The sequence below is a fragment of the Drosophila bipectinata genome, chromosome XR (assembly GCF_030179905.1).
Source record: "Drosophila bipectinata strain 14024-0381.07 chromosome XR, DbipHiC1v2, whole genome shotgun sequence".
NCBI lineage: Eukaryota > Metazoa > Arthropoda > Insecta > Diptera > Drosophilidae > Drosophila > Drosophila bipectinata.
The window spans coordinates 15,114,249-15,137,881 of NC_091735.1; the positions used below are offsets into that span (position 1 = coordinate 15,114,249).

At 37.6% G+C, this 23,633-nt stretch overlaps 2 protein-coding genes and 1 long non-coding RNA gene across 10 annotated transcripts in view; all 3 read left to right on the top strand.

Moving 5' to 3' along the window:
• Positions 1 to 3,390, top strand: part of if (integrin subunit alpha inflated) — a 37,501-nt gene extending 34,111 nt beyond the window's left edge. For all 6 annotated transcript variants that reach the window (XM_017242591.3, XM_070282969.1, XM_070282968.1 and 3 more), the window contains 2 exons: positions 90 to 1,841; positions 1,929 to 3,390. In XM_017242591.3, the coding sequence (XP_017098080.2) occupies positions 90 to 1,841; positions 1,929 to 2,018 (1,842 nt within the window). In that variant the 3' untranslated portion in view covers positions 2,019 to 3,390. The remainder of the gene's footprint in view (positions 1 to 89; positions 1,842 to 1,928) is intronic.
• Positions 3,391 to 4,081: 691 nt separating this feature from the next.
• Positions 4,082 to 23,633, top strand: part of goe (gone early) — a 45,645-nt gene continuing 26,093 nt past the window's right edge. Inside the window, exons 1-3 of one of the 3 annotated variants that reach the window (XM_070283174.1) lie at positions 4,082 to 4,378; positions 19,680 to 20,122; positions 23,280 to 23,630. In XM_070283174.1, the coding sequence (XP_070139275.1) occupies positions 19,807 to 20,122; positions 23,280 to 23,630 (667 nt within the window). In that variant the 5' untranslated portion in view covers positions 4,082 to 4,378; positions 19,680 to 19,806. The remainder of the gene's footprint in view (positions 4,379 to 19,679; positions 20,123 to 23,279; positions 23,631 to 23,633) is intronic. The other 2 variants (XM_043213207.2, XM_043213208.2) reach the window with 2 other exon arrangements.
• LOC138925518 (uncharacterized) lies at positions 12,401 to 13,027 on the top strand. The gene is made up of 2 exons (XR_011441749.1): positions 12,401 to 12,615; positions 12,716 to 13,027. It is a non-coding gene; the product is annotated as an uncharacterized lncRNA (long non-coding RNA).

Consider the following 23,633-nt stretch of genomic DNA (forward strand, 5'->3'; position numbering starts at 1 on the left):
TTATAACCTATTTTTTAAACAGGAACCCTTGTCCGCATATGAGAGGGACCGCTTGTTAGCCTTAAAGCCTAATCCCTTTTTCTCTTCAGGTTAACTTCAAAATCAGCCTAGTGCCCGAGGAGAAATATGGAACTTCGTCCAGCTACGACTTCTATTGGGAGGCCAACTCCACGAACCTAGAGAAGGTGGGCTCCGACTACGACAACAAGATCCGTCAGAGCGTGGGCATCTGGGTGGACACCGACCTGGATATCAAGGGCACCTCTCTGCCACCCTATCAATTGTACAAGGCTGACGAGTACAATTCCCTGGAGAATGCCACCAAGGAGGAGGAGATCGGACCCCAGGTGGTGCACATCTACGAAATCCGCAACAACCGGCCCTCGATTATCGAGGAGGCGGAGGTCTTCATCCACCTGCCCTACCAAACCATCGTAGGCGATCCTCTAATGTATCTGCTGAACCAGCCGGAGACTGGCGGTCGCATCCGATGCGATGAGGTGGTGGCCAACGAGAACAATCTGGTGCTGGACGAGAAGCTCCGCCGGAAGTCATATCTGCAGGCCCAGGGAGCCATTTTCAACTCCGCTGAGGCTGCTGGCCAAACGGGAGCTGCTGCAGCCGGTGGAGGTCTATCCGGCGATGAGGGTCACTTGCAGGTGTCCCAAGGCGGCGGCGGATCTGGGCAGTCAGTGTTGTTGAGCAACCGAACCGAGCCGCAGAACCGCTTGACCCCGAAGCAGGTGGCCGAGCTGGAGCGGGAGGATCAAATGGAGGTGCCTGGAGACGCCTCCTTTGTCCATCGAGATCGTGCCAACCAGGCACAGGCTCAGGCCCAAGAGGAGCCCCGTGTGAACCACAGTAGCTACACGACCTGGTCAACATCCACTTCGACCGCTCCAGGATCGGGTGCGGGAGCTTCTGCTGCGGGTCACAGCACCCAGGGACACATCCACATGGCTGGACCCACGATCCAGCAGAACTTCGACTACCGCTATCCACAGCAACAGCAGATCGTACTGGCCGGAGCCGGATCCGGAGGACAAGGAGGCAGCTACCAGGACAAGTCGCAGTTCGGTGGTCGCCCTGGCAACTTCCATGCCGGAACCCTGGACTTGGGAACCCTGAATCGCGGCAATGTGGACAACGAGCTCTACAGGAGTCAGGGTGTTCAATATCCGTCTCAGAACCTGGGACAGTTCCAGACTCAAAGCCAGGGGCACATTAATGTGCAGCCACCCAGACAATACCAGAGCCAGAACTATCAACAGCAGTATGGAACTCCCGGAGCTCCTGGCGGTTACCACCATGTGAGCTACTCCTCTGGCAGCAAGCCCTACTACGGACTGGAGAACGAGAATTTCTACGACGAGAACAACCTGCAGAGGTCGCCCGGACAATGGAGCAGCTCCTCCAGTTCTTCCCAGCGTCGCTTCAAGAGGTCTCCGGACGAGGACCAGGGTCAGGAGCCGCAGCAAATCGACCTAAACTCCCCATGCAAGGCGGCCCGGTGCCAAACCATCCGCTGTGTGGTTAGTAATCTGGGAACCGATGACGGAGACGCCGCCTTCGTGGCCATCCGGGCACGCATGGTGGCCAAGACGATGGAGAAACTGGCCTCCAATGTGCCCTTGAACGTGTCCACCCTGGCGGTGGCCAACATCACCAAGCTGCCCTTCATCGGGGCTCCCAAGGATGCGATCATCAAGTCGCACGAGATCTTCTACAAGGCGGAGCCGGAGCCCCAGCCCGTTCCCGATGTGGTGCCTCTTTGGGTGGTCGTACTGGCCGCCTGTGCCGGTGCCCTCATCTTCCTGCTCCTCGTCTTGCTGCTCTATAAGGTTAGTAGTCTATCCAGTCTTTAACTTACTTAGTGACTAAGTAATCCTTTAATCAATCGATTTAATATCTATTTTATTATTTTACAGTGCGGCTTCTTTAACCGCAACCGGCCCACGGACCACTCGCAGGAGCGACAGCCTCTGCGGAACGGCTACCACGGCGACGAGCATCTGTAGAGTGTCCTTCGCGAGGACAAGGGAAACTGCAGCAGAATAGCCGGAATATTAACAACAAAAACGAAATATTCTAACATCGCACTAAACCAAAATGTACTAAAACCAGAAAACATCGAAACGGATTGGTTCTCAGCTAAAAAACAAAAAAATTCCAAGACGATGTAAAGTACGAGGGGCTCCTGAGGATGATCCTATAGTGAGGATTGTCCAAGGACTCCAAAAATGTTGTGCTGCTAAAGATAAACCCGGAGACGGAAATACGGAAAATCTTGTCCTCTGCAAGTATTTCCGGTTAGGAAAAAAAGAGAAAATAGTTGGAAAAGAAAACATTTGAACTTGCCTAGTCACGACATGAAGAACTTTCTAATGCGTAAAGGTTTTATTTATAACATTTAATTTTTTTATCACTTTTTATTTTTCAGTTTTTGTGTTTGTTCTTTGCAAAAATTTTTTGGAAAGTTGAAAAAAGTGCTATATTAATCTGTACTAAAGAATTAATCGGGGGAGATGAGAGAACACTAGGCTAAGGGAGTGACTGAATGCCTGACTGATGAAAGTGGATTGTGTGATTGAGCGATTGAGCGACTGATGCGAGTGATAGCCTTTATTGAAATATGGGACGATTGCGTCCAACTTCTGCGTTTCCTGGAGATGCTGTACAAAGATACTGCCACGCCCTTTCGAGGCAGCATCCCAGGGACGATGGGTAAAGAAAGAGAAAAAAACACTTAATAGGTGCTACTCTAGATTTTTTTTTGTTTTTTTAAACTCTAGTAATCGAACATTTTCAAAACTAGCGTCTATATGTCTTTAAAAAATCGTAGGCGTTTTCTTTTTTTTGTGAAAAATTGTTTGCCAAACTCAAAGTTTGCCGGTTTGAAGAAATGTTACAACGCCAAAATGTGTTAAAAAATGCAAAACAAATTATAATACAATAAGTAAAAACTAAAAAAAAATATTATTGATTAATCTATGTAATTTTCTAATGTAAACTCTTTGTGTAAATACTAAACAAACAAAAAAAGAAGGAAAGTTAAATCGTTATAATTACCTAAAATAATATTGCATTTATTTCCAAACTACAGTGGGAGAAGCGCTGACCGACTTCTTGCAGTGTACTCTCGAAATAAACCTAAGCTATTATTATCATTTTTTTTTGTCCGTACTACGTAAAACCTATACTAAAAATTAGTTTCGCCCGCTGCTCACAGTTAGTTTAGTTCAATTATGCTACTGTTTAATTTATTAACTGTACTTATTAATGCGTGTCATGAATAATGATTAAATACCTTTGTTTTCGCTAATTTCTGTATTAAATTTAATTATTTACCATAAAATACAAATAAAAATGACGGTCGAGTTGTAAAAGAAATCCTTTTGTTTTAATTTTGGTTTCGTTTTCGTCAAATTTGAATTTCAAATTCAACCGTCGCAGCGCCACCTGCAGCATTTTACTGGAAGCTTTATTTCAAATAAAATAGTAATAAAAAATCCATGAGAATTCAAAATACTTTTTTTATTTTAGTATTTTTTATTTTACATATTTAGTATATTTTTTTATTTTTTACAACATAAGGGTGGTAAGTATTCGTGGTAAAGAGGAGAGAAAGAATAAGCAAATGAAGAATGAAATAATATTTAATATATTTATCTATATATTTTAATATAGAATATCTAATATATGTATTTGTATTCAAAAATCCACGCGCCTTCGAGTTACAGTTAATTTTTTTTTCGATAAAAACTTAATACCAGATTGCATTTAAATACTTAATACTGCATTTGAAATAAGCTCACATTTGCTTTACTATTTGGAAATAATAACGACCGTTAAGGTCGTTTACAATGTCGGTGGGCGGGGAGTGGCCAAGCAGAAAAATATTTAACCACATACGATGGGGTTTTGGACATCGCTGCTTTACAATAATACTGCCAAATATGGACATAGTTCAACACTGAACTTTGAAAATCCAAACATCGATATTCCCATCGATACTTCTATGGTCATACTCATTTTCAACTTCACGGGAAAGTAATTATCGTTATCAATTGGCTACCTTGGCCTGGTCATACTTCATTTTAAAATTCATTGAGAAAGTCGTTTGACGTCGTGCGTTTTGTTGTTGTTTTCGCTGGGCTGAGCGCGTAAAATTGAAAACTGTAACTTAGAAGTGCCCACTAAAAATAAAATCGGCCGTGTGTATTAGCCACCAAAAATATTTTTTTTCTGTGATTTCAGTACAACATTATCGAATTGGAGTCGTGAAAAATTCGCTAAAAAGGTTTGCAAAAACCTGGGTGTAATAAAAAATAACGGGTGTTTCCTACTGCCAACTGGTAGATGAGCTATAAACAAAAAGGTAAAAACCAGCAGAATTCTTCTGATCTTAAGGAATTTCCACAAATACTAATGCACTCGTGGGTGTGTGTGTGTGTTTATGGTGTGTCGTGTGTGGCTGTGGCCAGAAAATATATGGAGCGAGTACATCTAAGCGCACTTTAAAGGTGGAAAACTGCCCAAGTGTACGTAAGCGGGTGTACCTGTGTATGTGACGGTGTGTGTGTGTGTTTGTTAAATGCCGGCAGAACCGGTTCAGCAAGTGGCCAAAGCAAAAACAAAAAGAAAATAAAAAGAAAAACATAAAAAACAAAAGAGATCAGATACACGTTCCCACGTCGATGGGGATCGGGATCGGCATTGGGATCACGATCGAAAATTTGTCACCTCATTGCAAAGGGTCGAATGAAGAAAACCGATCTTCAAACAATTGTCTTTTGAAGACTCGAAATATGAGTTTTTCTGGCAGGTCATTTAAGTTCAAGTAACTGTCACGACCGCAGAATGTGTCAAATCATTGCGGGAATCCAACTTTAAATATTTGTTTATTTATGCATTCTGGGATGGATACGAGGAAGGTACACGGAGATGGTTTATCAAGACCGCTAGGTATTGAGTTTGAAAATGTTGGCTGAGAAAGCAAAAAAACGCTGTTGAAACCTGAATAGTTTATGAAAACTATAACCGAAAAAAGATTAAAGTGTCAGGAACAAGAGCTAAATGGCATTAACTGGTAGTATTTTTAAATAATATTAAAAATAGTGCTTTAAATTTGTTGACTATCATAATATTTATAAAGTTAATGCATAGGTTTTAATATTATAAACAGTGACCTAAATTACGTATGTTGAGTAACAATCTTGATAAGTAAACATTGTAAATTCCCACCGTGTAAACGCAACAACACCAACTGCGAGTCTTGCGATGCTGCAAACGGGCTCTCCCTTCTCCTTCTGCCACTCTCTTTTTGTTTGTTCTTTTCATTGTATTTCGTTCCCCGAAAATTCCCATAATTAATGCGTAAGAACGCCGGCAGCAGCAACTGCAACGCCGGCAGAGCAAGAGTGCAGCACGTACCAGCCAACAACAAGAAGAGCTAGAGATGATAAGCCAGTGACATTGAAATAGCAGGGAATAACCTTGAATTTTGTAATTTAATTAATCGTCTGTATTATTTTACAGTTAAGACATGGCGCTTTGAAGAAGTTCCCTTGCAGATAATGCCAAAAAGCAAGAAGATGGATTTCCAAGAAACCTCATAATTTTTTTTTTGTTGATTTTATTTTTTTTAGGATCTCTTATCGGGCTAATTACATTATTCGAAGTGCTTCCTGTTCGGGTTTCCCTTTTGAGCTCCTTCTTTTGCGTTTTACTGCCGCGGCTTCCGTTTTCGCGACACGTCTGCTTTTCTGGTTCTATGGATTACCGTTATTGCATATTGAGCATGTGCCAGCGGCCCTCTCTCCCCCCCTACTGTTGTTGTTGTTTCTTACCCCTCTGCATTTGCGCATTGTAATGCTCACGCACGAACACGAAAAGTGGGCTTAGTAAGCCCCCCAACCCCTGGATGTTCTACCTTTGCGGCAACCTCCGCCCGCATTCGTCACTCTGCCATTGTCCCCGCCTCGTTACGCATTTTTTGTCGCTGCCGCTGGCTGGGTTTGCATTGTTTTCCCCGCCCGGGGGAAAAAGTACTCGAAAAGCTAACCTTAACCGCACCTTTTTCCGTTAAACGATTTACGGTTTCAACTTTGCGCTCGAGTGGTTTGCATATGAACGGTGGAAAGAGATGGGAGTGCGGTGGAGGAGGTGGGAGTGAGATGGGCAGCTATAGTGATCTAGAGATGGCACTACAGATACCTTATGTGAGCTTGTGGATAATGGGTTTATAGTCTGTTTATTATGTAATATTATTTAAATTAAAACTAGGATTGGTTTGATGAAAAATGTTTAAAATTATTAAAAATATTTATGTTTTTTACAAACATTTTTAATTCAATTTTTATAAACGTTTTAAAGAGTATATAAACTTTAACGGTATAAACGATAGCACAAAATGTTCAATTAAATAAATGAAATTAAATAAATACATTTTATTTTCATAAAATTTGTAATAGAGTTGAAATTATTCAAAAGTCTGTATTGTAAGGTATTTTGATTTTTGGTGATTTTTTTACTACGACTCATTAGAACATAGAGCTTTGAATTTTCTATAATATTTCGTTTTTTATTTTAATAAATAAAAGCGAATTGTTCTAGTTTACAAAAAAGGTAAAAGTTTTGAAAATTATTAAATTGAATTTGAATTTAATTTTCTAAAGAACAGCCTTTTTTTCTATTTTTGTTTTTATAAAAAAGATACATACTTTTAAGAAAAACTCCTTTAACATTTAAACAATTTAATGTTTTAACTTTGTAATGGCATCGAATATTAAAATACCCTTATACTCACATACTCTACCAAAATTATAACAACTAAATATGGAAAATATTTTTTAATATTATTTATTTTACCCCACGACCCCCTTAAAGGGTTCTTTGAAGTACCAGTTTTATGCCAGTTTACTGGCATTGGAATATAGTACTTTTAATTTTATTAAAAACCTCACTAAATGTGCATCCATCAGTTGGCATTTGTTGGCAAATAATCGACTCATCAGAATCGCTGGCCAATTAATTACGGTTTCATGTTTGGAGTGTGTTTGCGGCTCGAAGACAGAGTTGCATAAGCAGACATTCTGCCTCGCCGTGCAGTTCTCGTTACCAATTTGTCACTTTTTAGTGGCTTCGACTAGCTGACGACAAATTGTTGACACATTTAACAAGCTGATTGCAGAGTCGATGGGCCGGTGGGCTGGTGAGCCGGAGGGCGGGTGGATCGGTGGGGTGCGACAAGGTTATCATCGCGCCCAAAGCTGGCCAATACAATCGGCATTCAGTGGGTTCTCCGCAATCAACACTCTTGATAGTACAAGCGACGATTGGCGTGCCATTAGCTCGAATTAAATGTCAATAGAGTGGCCCAGAGCCGAAATAAATTAGGGTGTCAGCCGGGTGACAGGTGAGTGAAAAGCGCGCGCCACACTCAATTACCCGCAAAGTCAAATTGATTTCCTAATGCCCGCTATTGTTTTGTATGGCTGGTAATTGTCAAATCGGTTAGCATAGTACACATGTCCAGCAGGGCTATCTGCCGGGATATGTATATATGGTGGGTCATGATTTATGCCCGGCGTGCTCGAATATGGTAACCCGAACCCGTGAGGTTCCCGGCCGAGTCTCTATTTGGTTTCACAAAGCAAGAGCCGATTTTAAAATAATGCCAGCAGCTGGAATGTCTTTATTTGTGGAGAGAGTTATGGCCTCAAAATCGTGATAAACAAAGTGGAGCTTCATTAGGACCCTGTAACTTGTGCTATAGCTACTGGAAATACAAGCAGAACCGCCGACTTGCACTTTCATCAAAGATGTATCTCAAGTCTTATCGGAAACTCCCACCCCCAGAATAGCACTCGTCTTCGCTTTCATCGAACTGCGTCGCAGCATTGAATTGCGCGCTTCTTGGCTTCCCAAGAAGGAAATGCGGAAAACAGCAGGGGAGGGGTGGGGGGAATCCACCCCAAACCAAATGACGCAGCAGCCGCTCCAGTGGCCGAGATAAACGCGTTCTCAGGCCACTCTTCAAATAATAACACCCCCCTCCAGTTGCCTTCGATGACTGCCTCCGATTCACAATGGAATCGCGCCGCATAAGCATAAATCAGCAGAAATCATAAATCAAAAATCAGAAATCGGCAAGAAGCCGAAATCAAAGGCACTGCAACTTGATGAGGCGCGATGAAATCGAGATCCCTTTGGCGGCTTGTATTACTGCTGCAAGTGCAGCTCCCAGTACCCATGTGTCCCCGATTTCCGCCTTTTTTCGCGGCGAGAGTTCTTTGAACCGCCAAAGCGACCCATTAAATCCGAGCAAGAATAACACACAAAAAACCAGGAAATTCGCAACCGAAACTCAGCATAAAGTTGGCGAAAATATGACTAATGAGCAAGGGGATACTTCTAGGGGGATAATATTTATTTATTTTGTTTATTTTCCATCAGTTAGGAGAGGTATTTGAATGCTAATATGATTATATTTGATAACACCGATAATATCATATCATTATATTATATACTACACTAATATATATTATATACCCCCGAAATTCACTTTTTGACGCAAAACTATTCTAGAACTCATAACCAGAAATATATTAAAATATTATTTAAAAAATCAATACCATTATAGTGCTATTTTCAAATTAAAAATAAAAATTTATAAAGGCTTTGTGTTAAAAACTAAACAGTATGGGTGGCTGGTAAATGGTCTACCCTTTTCTACATGTTGTTTTCAAAAATATCGTACATGTACTTATGTATCTAGTACTAGTATCGTACTACATACTATGTGCTTAAAAGATAATAGATAATATTCTACCAGGGAAAACATTAGTTTTAGTAATTCAATCTATTTACTTTCGAATAAAGTGGTTTTATAATGAAAATTCAATCAAATTTAGACAATTTGGTCCATTCCCTCAAGCTTAAGTTAAACAAGAAAGGAAAGCTAACTTCGGGCGGAGCCGAAGTTGATATACCCTTGCAGTTAAAACCGGATATATATCGCAAACATCGGATTTAGTTGGCCGATCCTTATGATTACATTATAATAAAACCAATTAATTAAATTACAAAATCTAAAAAAAAGTCCCAAGCTTCTATCGTCAAAAAAAACAAAGTTGTTATTTTTACCAAATATTTTTTTTTTTTATTTTTAAACACCAAATACCATTTCTGATCGTTCAGTTATATGGCAGCTATAAGATATAGTCGGCCGATCCTTATGAAATTTGGTAGGTTGGATCAACTGACCAAAAATAAAATCTGTATGGAATTCCAGCATTCTATCTTCAAAAACACGAAAGTTGGGTCATTTCCGATCGTTCAGTTATATGACAGCTATAGGATATAGTCGGCCGATCCTTATGAAATTTGGCACGTCGTATTGTTTTGCCAAAAATAGCTCTCATGTTAAATTAGAACTTTCTAACTTTAAAAACACCAAAGTTATACCATTTCCGATCAATCAGTTATATGGCAGCTATAGGATATAGTCGACCGATCCCGGTCGTTCCAACTTATATACTGCGTGCAAAGGAAAGAAGGGTGTGTGCAAAGTTTCAAGTCGATAGCTTTAAAACTGAGAGACTAGTTCGCGTAGAAACGGACAGACAGACAGACAGACGGACAGACGGACAGACGGACATGCTCATATCAACTCAGGAGGTGATCCTGATCAAGAATATATATACTTTATAGGGTCGGAGATGTCTCCTTCACTGCGTTGCACACTTTTGGACAAAATTATAATACCCTCTGCAAGGGTATAAAAATCGACACCTGACGAAGGTATATTTCTTGGTTATGATGTAATATGTTCAAGTAAAAGTACTAAATAACTAGACTATTTCTATGTTTACGTTCTACTTATATATAATAACTTTTATTTAATATAAATATTAAGGTTAAGGTACCTGGTTTTCATAAGGCTTAAAATAAATGCTAATTAAAATTAAAAAATCGAAAAAAAAGATTTTTGAAAACCACCTCAAAACCCATCCCACATACATATAATGAATTGTTTAAAGGGGTAAGGTTTATTCAGGTTTTTGAAGATGCTGAGGGCGTGAATTAATTATTTGAATTGCAATCTAATAACACAACATCTCAAGAATAAATTCTTGTAAATTATTATTGAGAAATATTAACTATTGTAAGCGTTACAGGAAACTTTCGGAAGTGCCATGAGAAAATTTAGACTTGTGTTGTACACCAGAACTCGCCACATCCACAGGACCAAAATTAATTTGTTAAACAAGTTTTTCAGTAAGAACTAAAAATAATCACCTATGGAATTAGTTAATGAAGTTCTGTGTTAAATTTCAAGAAAATAGATTTGTTTAGTAGATTTTGGGAATTTATAAACACCAACTACCAAGATGGTACTTTTCAGGAGCCAAGTTCAGGTATTGGAAAAAAGTTATTATCGAAGGATGTTCAACACCACATAACTTTGACAATTTTGCTCATAGATCGGCATATATTAAAAAATATTTGTAATGTGTTATACAATTAAAAAAGAATTTATAAACTAAAAATGCCAAATAAAAAGAAAATGCCTTACCCGTTCTTAAATGCCTCTTACCAATTTGAAAACCCCATCTACCTGCAAATACAAAGACCTAAATTCTAGACTGTGGTATTAGCCAACTGGCTGTAGTGTGTCATCCCAGTATTATCTTTATGTGCGACTTTTGATGATCTTATCGCCTTGTTTAAAGCCATTCTCCGAAGTGTGTGCTTACTGTTCTCTCATCATTACTCAACACAGTGAGATAGCTCCCACCATATAAGTAGTACAGCCCCCGGTCCTCTTCAACCTTCAGACTCTCAAGTGCCTCCGGCCCTAGCGACAGATAATGTCCAAGATAATACCGAGATAATGGTTTATGGGCTACCGATTTTCTCCATTTTTTGGCCAAGACTTCTGCTCTGAGTATTTATTTAATTAGGCCCTTGGGCAATCTGCTGGAGAATCTAATCTGGCGGAATATTACAAAATTGATTTATGCTAACCATGAGGCACATACATATACATATATGTAGAAAGAAGGCCTTAGTAGCAGCCCCTAAAACGAGCAATGTATTAGGCAATAATCTCAACTCGATAAGATAGCCAGTACTAGGTATGCACCGCTCTTTCTGCCATTTCCACTTCTACTTCTACTTCTGCTTTATTTTCAGTGCTAGGGCGGGGAAGAAATCTCCAAAACTGACCAATACTTATCGCTTAGTATTTTTTTGGCGGCCCCGAAGATTTGCGTAGGCTTCGAAGAACTAATCTTGATTGAATATTCCCAATTGGAAATGCCATTGCGCTGAGGGTTTTGCTAATTAAATTGATTATGATTCACCTTGCGGCTTTCGAGCTTAATTTTTGAGATAAAATATTGCCTTTTTTAGTAGAAGAATTAAAGAAAATGTTATACTTGTGTTTACTTAGGTCCAGTTGGGTGTTGAGATTCAAAAAATGAAAATAATTACTGCAACTATAAATACTTTTACGGTTTTTTTTATTTTTGTAATGGACATTAAGCACTAGGATGAGTTCCAAAAAAGTACAGCTCTTCTAGTCTCAGTTCGCAATATGAACATACATTGTATGTATATGTATATCTCATATCTTCTTATAAAAGATATAGGATGGCAGATACATAGAAAGATAGATAGATAAGATAGATAAAGTAGGATATAAAAAGATTAGGATGGAAATATATTGGATAGAATATATAGTCATAAATGGGATATAAGGTGGATATAATAGGAAAGAAGATAGATAGAATCGAAAACTGATAAAACACAACATTGATGGAAAAAAACATAGATATAATAAAGAAATGTAGATACAAATAAAATATATATGGAATATAGAATAGTATATATAAGGTACTAGTATAAGGTAGGTATAAAATAAGTTATGTAGATCGAATAAAAGATCTTTAGAGAAGGATAGAATAGATAGATAGAATAGAAGATAGATACATGGGATAGATGTTAGATGGAATACGAGATTGATAAGGGGATAGAAAGAATATAAGATAGATCGAGTAGCAGATAGGAAGAATAGTAGATAGGAAGAATAGACGCTAGATGAATAGGAAATAAAATAGATAGGTAGGATAGAATGTAGATAGAACAGGAAGATAAATGAACAAGATAGAATGAAAGTTAGAAAGAATAAGTAAATATATAAATGTGTAAAATATTAAAAAAGATAGATAGATGAAATAGAAGATGAGATAGAATACTTAGATAGATACTTAGAATCCATTTATAGAATAGAGGATGGATAGGACAGAAGATAGATACTTATATTGTAAAGATAGATTGGATATTAGAGAGATGTAAAGGAAAGAATAGAATAGAAGATATGTATCACCACTAACCATACAGCATATAGACAACCCATTTCATACAACGAAAATGGACGCGAAAATTTCTTCCGACAGGCCCCAGCAGGCCCCAGAGCGGATTTCTTACGCTCTCTTACGCTCATCGTTCGTTCATCTTACGCTCATTCTCTCATTAAATTTTTTCTGTTTCTCAGTCTCTAAACGGAGCGCGATGAAGAAGGTTGGCCTGCGCTTCGATCAACCGAATGTATGTATGCGTGTCACACATTCACTTACATGGGTGTATGTGTGCGTGCGATTTCGTTTCGAAGCCAGCGCACAAAATTTTGATTTTTCTTACTTTTCAGGCTTGCTACCCTAACCAAATTCGGGTATTCGTTATTTGATGAAATGACGAAAGAAATTATATTATTTTTTATATTATATTTTTTATTATTTCAGCATACATTTTTAATTTATTTAGGAATAAGATTAAGTGTTAGTAGTAAAATGTTTTCTGTATATATATTTTTACGAATCATTAAAAATCAATATACTGAGAAAGTGTCAGAGTATATTTCAGTCGGAGTCACTTAAAACGCCGATTGCTTTTAAGTTTTTGTTGTTCTGCAAGAGGCTTGTGCATGCCTACTCTAACGATGGAATGATTTTTAGGGGAGGGTGAAGACACGAAAACAGCTGATGGACTTGTTTACCTTTTTTGTTTACAATTTTTCAGGCACTTGTTATTATTTTGGGTTATTGTGAGATTTTATTAAATTATTGTCGTTAATTTAATAATTTCCCTATATATTTTGGAACTTTAAAAAGTCGCCGCTCGAATTTGTTACAGATATATATACATATATATATATATACGTACTTATATATGTATATATATATATATATGTATTTATGTCGGTATCCAGGGAACACCACGAGGAGGCCATTGCGATTGCGATGGAGTCTTCAATGAAGACTTTCGAGTCGACTTTAGATACCAAAACTAATTGGCTATCTCCTTGTTCCCCACCTAACATAACCTACTCCTAAACTAATAATAAAATGAGACATATACAAAACCAAAAATTATTCTTTGAGTATTTTTAGTTTCTTTGAACCTGCTGCTGATGCAGCTTTTCCTTTGAAATACATTTTTTCTGTTAGCCATTTGCTGTTTTTCCTCAATAATATTAAAACAAATCCGTCCAGCATTTTCATCCTGTGTTCATAACAGGGATGGCTAACCGAAAACCAATTAGAATATATGCTGGATTTTTCAGTGGAGGATATGCAAGATTGAATAATTGTTTTCTTTATTCTGTTCATCTGTGGCTTTTTTTCAAATATTTTCTTAAAAACAGAATAATGTATTTCAATCAAAGAAAAATAGTAGTCAGAAGGAGCTTTAAGTTTTAAAGTTTTATCAGCGCAGTCATAATTTTTATTCAGTATAAAATTTTCCGTACAGGTTTGTGCTTCTATTTTTTTCTTTAATAGATCAGCACACACTCCGCAATCTTTTTTTTCCAGAATTTTAAACAATATATAGCCTGCAAAATATCGCAAGGCATTGCTATCAAACTCGTCACCAGTTGCAATATCCAAAACTTGCTCAATTTCCGTCTCGTCATCTGAGAACATCTCGAAATCGGTATTGTCTTCGCCGGTTTTTAACTCTTTGCAAGTTTTATTCAAGCTGCAGTCCTGGATAACGTTAATTAACATTGTATCTTCATCTGGGCCGCAATTACCAGATAATGATTTCGAAGTTAATATTTTCATTGATAGCATTTTTGACATTATTGTATTAAATTCTGACATCGATGGATTGTTATTTGTTACTCCGCGAGCCCTTATTAAATAAAACAAGTTTTCTAAGGGGTCTTGATTCAATTTCGCGGTTGATAAATAAAAGATTTCGGAGCTCCACACACTTTCAGATAGTGCAAGTACTGATGAAATTGTTAACATCATGCCGTCAATGCAGTGTACTACTTGTGGATATTTAAATTCTGCAAAATAATTCCTCATTTCTAAGAGGTAATTGTGAACGTTATTATTATTTTGCAGTGCACACCTGTACGGATTTTTTTCATACAAAACATGGCTATTGAGGCAATCAAAGAGCTTATTAACCTTTTCAATAAAATTTGCCGTAGCTTCTGCGCTATTTCGGCATTCCACAAATCCGCCAGAATCAATCACTGTTCGGATTGCGGCCGAAACAGTGTGGCTAAATATTTGTGTTGCATATTTAACTTTCATTTTTTCAAATGAGTTTGGATTTATATGCTTCGCCGTTACTTTGGGACAAAGCCTCGTTGAGTTTCTAGACTCAATTTGGTATAACTTCCTTATTATATCCCAAGATACATCTCCATCCGGCGTGTTTAAATTATTTTTTATTAAAAGGTTTCTCAATGATTTTATAAGATGTGGGGCATCGAATATTGTAAATATTTCTTTACCGTTAACATTGAAACTCGGCTTGTTTATGCTAACGCCCCATTTCTTAAATGCAGCTCTATTATTTGAGCCTTGATCGCATATTATGGCACGTATGTACGTTTAACCCCAACGTTTGCGAAACTTCTATGTTCGCTTCAACTTTTTTCATGAGGCAATCATGCTTAATACCGTTAGCCGAAACAGTATAGCTTAAAACGTACTTCCAATTTTCAAATAAGCCTCTAGCCATGAAGACGCATACTTGCTGCCCTAAAAATCGAGTTCTTTTTTCACCATCATTTTCAAATCCCTGAATTTCATCGAGAGCGGTATTATATTGCAGTCCTTTTTTGATTTTTATTTCATCACAAAGGATCACTGCTTCTTTACCTTTCTCGCTCATTTCACCAACAATTTTCTGGAGGTTTTCTAGAAAATCAGGTTGAAATCCTGGCGTCATATTTTTAAAAAGAGCCCATCGACACAACGTACTTTTGGCAGGAAGTTTTAACTTTAAAACATCCCTCATGTACTCATACGTTCGCGAAGAATAAAAATTTATATTCTGGGCTATCACTTTTTCTGCGCTGTTATATGAGTTCGATTTTTTTAGCAGCATTTTGCATAATGTTTTGGCCTCATCAGAAACATGAGGTAATTTATTTATAATATTAAATAAATTTAGGGTGCTTTTTCTACTATTTCTCATACCCTTGCGTCTACTAGAATTTTTCTCATTTTTTGCATTTTTTCTTTGTATTTTTTTAGTTCAAGAGACATCTCATAATTCTTTTTTCTGTAAAATCTCTCATTTTCTTCCCTCTTCTGGCAATTTGAACAAAAATCTTCTAACTGAGGTGAACTTTCTAAATTGGGAGTTTCTAAATTGGAAGGGCTACCTACCCTATTCAAAAACTCTTTTCTTCCTATTGGGTTAATATAAGTGCCAATTGGTTCTTCCGCCCCATCATCACAAAATTCAAATTGTTCACATGGAACAGTACTGTTCGGACGCAATAGTGAATTGTCACATAAATTTAAAGTGGGTACGGCATTGCTTCTAAGCCTACTTTTCCCAATATATTTACTTTCAAAATGTCTGTTACAAATTCGCGCAGTTCGTCTGTTAAAAGTGTCATCCAATTGGCACAATTCAACCCATTTCTTAAGATTCCTATCATCCGATGGAAAAGAAAACAATCTAATTGGAATGGAGTGTGATGAATCCCTGTAACTCCCCTGGCAGGATGCAATAATGCACTTGCGTCCATTTTTCCTAACATTAGGCCGATTCATTTCAAAAATATTTAAACCGAATATTTAAATAAATTATTTAAGGTTTAAATAACTAGATTTATACTTGCAATTGATGATGATGTAGCCACGGACGCTCGGAAAGTTTACGTTTAGTAAAAATATTTCCGAAAAATACGTTAACACACCGATACTAATCACTTTGTTCACAAAAATCAGCACTTAATTTGGTCCTCACGAAAAACGCTCCTCACAGAACAAAAATAGAATGCCGATTAAACCATTTTCCTCTTTTTCATCAAATGGCAATATTTTAGGCGGGTAAATTAGGTTGGTGGGTAAGCCAAGTGGCAACCAAAAATTACAAGAATCAAAACAAACCAGAAAAAAAATAGTTTTGGCGCGCAAGTTAACACTTTCATTGCCAAGAACTCCAAAGGCATGCCACAGGGAAATGACGGTGTGTAAATACGGTAGTGACATTTTTATATTCATGTATATATTTTAAATTACACAGCAGATCATACAATAAGATATGCACTATAGATCATAAAACCATATAAGAATCCATAAGCATAAAACCAATGTAAATATATATATATATTTATAATATTTATAAATTCGAGCGGCGACTTTTTAAAGTTCCAAAATATATAGGGAAATTATTAAATTAACGACAATAATTTAATAAAATCTCACAATAACCCAAAATAATAACAAGTGCCTGAAAAATTGTAAACAAAAAAGGTAAACAAGTCCATCAGCTGTTTTCGTGTCTTCACCCTCCCCTAAAAATCATTCCATCGTTAGAGTAGGCATGCACAAGCCTCTTGCAAAACAACAAAAACTTAAAAGCAATCGGCGTTTTAAGTGACTCCGACTGAAATATACTCTGACACTTTCTCAGTATATTGATTTTTAATGATTCGTAAAAATATATATACAGAAAACATTTTACTACTAACACTTAATCTTATTCCTAAATAAATTAAAAATGTATGCTGAAATAATAAAAAATATAATATAAAAAATAATATAATTTCTTTCGTCATTTCATCAAATAACGAATACCCGAATTTGGTTAGGGTAGCAAGCCTGAAAAGTAAGAAAAATCAAAATTTTGTGCGCTGGCTTCGAAACGAAATCGCACGCACACATACACCCATGTAAGTGAATGTGTGACACGCATACATACATTCGGTTGATCGAAGCGCAGGCCAACCTTCTTCATCGCGCTCCGTTTAGAGACTGAGAAACAGAAAAAATTTAATGAGAGAATGAGCGTAAGATGAACGAACGATGAGCGTAAGAGAGCGTAAGAAATCCGCTCTGGGGCCTGCTGGGGCCTGTCGCAAGAAATTTTCGCGTCCATTTTCGTTGTATGAAATGGGTTGTCTATATGCTGTATGGTTAGTGGTATCACATCACATTTACATACATATATATGTACGTATATTTATAGAAGATAAATAAATGGGATATACAATTATCATAGATTTTCTCATCAAAAACTAAATTTAATTACAAGTTTACTTCCTCGAAAACCAACCTGAAGGTTAACACAACCTACCCATCCTTTATAAGGCAGCTCGGAAAGTAGCTGCCCATCCCATATCTCACCATATTTAAGCAAAGCCTATTAAAAGCAAAATGAATATAATATAATAATTAATTGCATTCATGATTATTTCAATAAAATGCTCCCTTTTTAGAACCCAAGAGACAGAAAATGAACTTCTCATTAATGGTCTTAAGGCTCTCACCCGAACAAGCCCAATTTAAATAATATATCTAATAGCTAAGAATTATTCCTCATTGCGAGTGTGCCGGCGCTCTTGAAGATGTCTATCCTAAGCTGCGCGGCCTCGATGTGGCACTTGCCGATGCTCCAGACTCTGATAATTGCGCCTCATAAAGTGTCGCGTGCGTTGCAGTTGCAGTTTCATAATTAACCTGCCTGGCACTTTCCGGGCTGCGGGTGCGGGTGGACTGGCTGCTTTCCTCGCAGCCTCGCAGATTGAATGACAAGCATGCTATACGATTTCAGGGCGAAACATCAACAAATCAGCGAAAAACAAAGCGGAAAGCTGAAAGCTGGAAACTGAAAGCCAGCATAACCACAGAGCTGCAAGCCAAGCGACGCCCTCTGGCGGTCAGCGAAGCGCAACTAAAGCTACCTAGAGTTACAAAAGATCAGTTTAGAAAATCATATTATTTGCAGTAGCTCCGGGGACCAATGGCCACGCAGTCAGTGAGCAATGCGATATGCAAACACATTTTTTTAGAACCCTGCGATCAGAGTTTTCCTTTTGTTTCTTGCTGGAATTAGCAATTAACCCAGTTTCCCTATTTTTCCAAGACAGCCCGCCTGCATTTCTAATTACTTGCACGGCGCTCAATGGAAATTTATGCAGGTCTCCAAAAACAAAGCCCCAGACCCAGACATTTGCGTTTATTCCATAGCCCAGCCAGCTTCTTAGTCTTATTCGGATCTTTTCGCCAGTCGATGTCGAAGGCTTTTATTCGCCAGTGCAAATTGCCGGCAATTGTTGTCAATTTAAAATTGAAAAGAAGTCAAATGTTGAACAAGAATGCCTGCAACATATATTCAGGGGTATAAGCTGCAATGTATGTATTTTAGATATATACTTTGATACATAAACAATATGATCTTTTGGGTTGATCTTCTTGAAGAGTATAATAGCCGAAGAAAAAGGCATAGCTAACATACTATACAGATATCTTTTATAAATTAGACAGGGTTTTAATAGCATAGTAGTATAATTTTAATAGTTGAATTTTGTATAAAAATAGCTTTAGAATTTGAAACTAGATAGTAGACAGTTTCTCTACACCTATTTCAAAGGATTTCCCATAGGAATATCATATTATAATACAATAAGCCATTACAATGGTTATATTGTTAAATATTAGAAACTATAATTGGCTTTTAAAGTTAATTTTTGGAATTAAGTCCATATATATATGTTTGTCCACATATTCTTATATTCCTAATATTCTTATGTTCTTATATTATTTTCTTGTATTCTTATATTTTTTTTATATTCCTAATATTCATATGTTTTTATGTTCTTTTATTCTTATATATTAGACTATGTTTATGTTAAAAAATTAATTGAAATTATTTGATGGCATTTTCCATGTTATTATTTCTAAGAAAATGTATTAATATCTATAAGAGTATATAAAAATATGTCATATACACCTTATAGACACATAAAAGTCTAATAGTAAATCTAAAAAATAGAATTAATACCCAAACCTTGTCAAGTACCACCATAATGCCCTCTGCTGTGGATCTGAATCAAGTGGCTATCTCAGGCTATTCGCACTTATCATTGATGCTTCGCATAACGCCAAGGTTTCTTTATTACTGGAGATAGATGGGTGGATGTATGGATGGGTGGTGTGCATGGATGGGTGGATAGATGGATGGATCGGTAGGTGTATGGGTTTATGTGGCAGACTGTGTGCAGCACTTTAGTACTGTCTTATATCATGTCTCAAGGTAATCTTTTGATTATCAAGACGGTTGAGCCGCCGAGAATTTCAGTTATTTTTCCTGTTTCTTCATTGTACTGATTTCCTATTTTTACCGTTAAACAGAGCTACTCTGAAAGTGATTAAAAATGCCGAACCAGCTGAACTAAGCGGGTATAGCAACCACTGCGACCACTTAGCCGAGACGCCAACCGACAAGCAGCAATAAGGGTGGACCTGCAACCGCAACAGCATGGCCATAAACCAGGGCAAATACAAACCGACGATCTGCGCCATCGACGAGGTGGACGACCGCAGCTACAAGCTCCACAACAGCCAGGACGAGATGGCCAGCAAACAGCAGCTCCAGCAGATCGAGGGCAGTGAAACGGCGCCCCTCACCACCAACCAGCAGAAGCTCCACATGGACGACGGCTCCCACCTGACGCCCAAGGACCTGGAGGCGGCCCGGCAGGATGCCCTCAACGAGGTCAGCGGCGGGGGCGGCGGCAGGACTCCTGCGGCGAACACCCCCAACTCCACACATCCTTCGGCCAATGGACTGAGAGGTAATCCTTGGTTATTATACTCTTTTGAATGGCATTTTAAAACATTTCATTTTTGGACTAATTTTAGGTTGAGGGTTTATATTATAAGTTATATACAATTTATTATTATAATTATATAATTATATATAAATTATATATAGTCTTAACATGAAAAAATTTAAAGATATAAAAAAAGAGGAAATATGCAACAATGTAGGAAAAATGTAATAACATGTATTTAAATATGTATATAACAACGACATATCAGGTCTATGCATATGAAACTGCGTTCTTTTTTACTACTTTGGAGTATTATTAAAAATAAATGGTGACAATTTCAATCTTGAAAGTATGCCCCTTCAGAAGCCACACATTTTTCCCTTCTTTCGGGCAATTTATGAATTCGTCGCCAGAAGAATTCCTTTTTCTTGGACCAAATCAGTCTTCTAGCAAATTCTTAAGGTCTCCATAGGAATCGAAGCGCTGGTTGGCTAATCCGTGTCCGGTAAGGACTCCCAGCCAAACGTGGCTACCAATTCCTTGGTGTCTCTAGGCCGATGTGATGGCGCGTTGTCGTCCAGAAGAATGGGTCTGAGCTGCCTTTTTGCGTTTTCTAGGCGTTTTCGGAGCAGAGTTTCTTTCAATTCTTCCAATTGTTGCTGGTAGCGTTCGCCATCAACGGTTTCACCCGGTTTTAGGAGCTTATACCAAACGATTCCGGCCTGATCCCGGAAAACGCTCAGCATGGCTTTGCGGCCGAAACGGTTAGGCCGAGATTGGGATTGCGTTGGCTGGCCTGGGCTAACATAGGATTTTTTTCATTTGGGGTTTTGAAAATAGATCCACTTTTCATTTCCATGCAAAAACGAGAATTTTCAAGAGAATTTCGCATGTCATTTTTCGATGTCCGCGAATAGTGGTTTGTGGGTATAAAACTCGACATTTTCAATATTAGAAAAAAAATTTCTATTGGAAACTTGCAAATAACGTTTAAGCAGTGTTCCCAGATGTCAAAAAGTGCTAAAAAAAATGTTTACCAAAAATTTTCGATCACTTATGTTACCAATAATTAACGAAGTAAAACGCAGTTTCATATGCATAGACCTGGTACTTAAGAGCCCTTTTTTGCATGTTGCTTAAAAACCATTTCCTTTTAATAAAATTAAATTTAAAGTTAAAATGAAAAATTGACACACGATTTAAATTTAAATTCCAAAGGATATTTTTCTACTTAGAGCATCTGGAACGTACCCATGTCACATGCGCACTTTTCGAACTCATTTGTTTTTTAGCTCTAGTCAATGATACATATCTCAAGTTGATTGAAATTCCTTGAATCAATTCCATTTTGGCGGTTTATACAATTTTGTATGCCTGGAAGTAATAAAGCTTTTAAAAGTTATTTATGTATAATTTAAACAAGAAAGCAAAGCTAACTTCGGGCGGAGCCGAAGTTTATATACCCTTGCAGTTAAAACCGGATATATATCGCAAACATCGGATATAGTTGGCCGATGCTTATGATTACATCATATTAAAACTAATTAACTAAAATAAAAAATCTAAAAAAAGTCCCAAGCTTCTATCTTCAAAAATACGAAAGTTGGTATTTCTACCAAGTACCATTTCCGATAGTTCAGTTATATGGCAGCTATAGGATATAGTCGGCCGATCCTAATGAAATTTGGTAAGTTGGATCAACAGGCCAAAAATATAATCTGTACCAAGTTTCAGCTTTCTATCTTCAAAAACACGAAAGTTGGGTCATTTCCGATCGTTCAGTTATATGGCAGCTATAAGATATAGTCGGCCGATCCTTATGAAATTTGGCATGTCGTAATTGTTTGCCAAAAATAGCTCTCGTGTCAAATTTGAACTCTCTAACTCTAAAAACACCAAAGTTATACCATTTCCGATCAATCAGTTATATGGCAGCTATAGGATATAGTCGGCCGATCCCGGCCGTTCCGACTTATATACTGCGTGCAAAGGAAAGAAGGGTGTGTGCAAAGTTTCAAGACGATAGCTTCAAAACTGAGAGACTAGTTCGCGTAGAAACGGACAGACAGACAGACAGACGGACAGACGGACAGACGGACAGACGGACAGACGGACAGACGGACATGCTAATATCAACTCAGGAGGTGATCCTGATCAAGAATATATATACTTTATAGGGTCGGAGATGTCTCCTTCACTGCGTTGCACACTTTTGGACAAAATTATAATACCCTCTGCAAGGGTATAAAAATATTTCTATTATGATAAAATAGTTGCGACAAATTCCACTTTTCGATTGAATTAAGACCCAGGATTGACAAAGTAGGACGAATTGTTTCGTTAAAAATGATCAATTTGATTAAAGACGTCATTTTTATATTTAAGGATCCAAAAATCAAAATGAAGGGAGAAGGAGTTCCTCTTAAGAGAGTTCAAATACAAATATTAAACTTAAAATTTTAAAATGTATGATGCAGAAAGAAGTAAACTTGGAAGAAGTTCAATGTATGTTTGTTAACAAAAAAAATAATATTGTTGACATCTTCTTTGTCTTCTTGTCTTTCCAATCACACTACTTTCAAGGCGTATTTTTACAAAAGGAAACAACATATAAATTTGAAAATTTAACAAGGATTTTTACAAAATTATGTAAATATGAACTAAAATCTCGAGGAATTATTTAAGATATGTATTCTTCATTCAATTCATATACGATTTATATTTGTTAGAATTATATTTTTAAAAGTTCGAAAGGTAAAACTTTTGGATAATCGCATTTAAATTGGCAGTGGAACTATAGTAGATGATCTTGACTGAAAAAAGCTCTTGAAAATAGGGTTATTTTTAAAACTGATTTGTTTTTTCTAAATTAATTTTTCAGAGGGATAATAAAGATAAGTTAAAAAGAGTTTTTATTTACTTTTTAGGACTTTAACTATTTTTCAAAAAGTATTCAATTTGCTTACAAATAAAGGGTCTTTTGTGTTTGAAAGTTGTATGTTTTATGTTATTTTAATTTATCTTTTCATTCATTTATTTTTGATAAGGACTTAAGAGTCTTTTGGTTTAATTTATTTTATCATTTACATTCCTTAACACACTCATCTAATTACATCCTCATTTCATTTCTCATTCGTTTTCATGTGTTTCGTCCTTGGAAAATGTCCTGACGCACTAGCCTTGCTGCTTCCAGGCCGACGTTCCTTCGACGCCCTGATGAGTCTGTCGCGAAAACGACGCATCCTGTACGTGACCACCGCCTGCCTGTGCGCCCTGCTCCTGCTGATCATTATCCTGCTGCTGGCCTTCTGGCCGGAGGTGCCCTTCTACCTCCGGGCGCCGCTCTGCCTCGAGAAGGAGTGCGTGGAGAGCAGCCGGCAACTGCTCCTGTGGGCCAACACCTCGAAGAGTCCCTGCCACGATACGTACGAGTGGGCCTGCGGCAACTTCGCCTCCGACTACGCCAACCACGACTACTTTGTGATCAAGCGGGGCGAGTGGAACTACAAGACTTACAACGAGTACCAGGGTG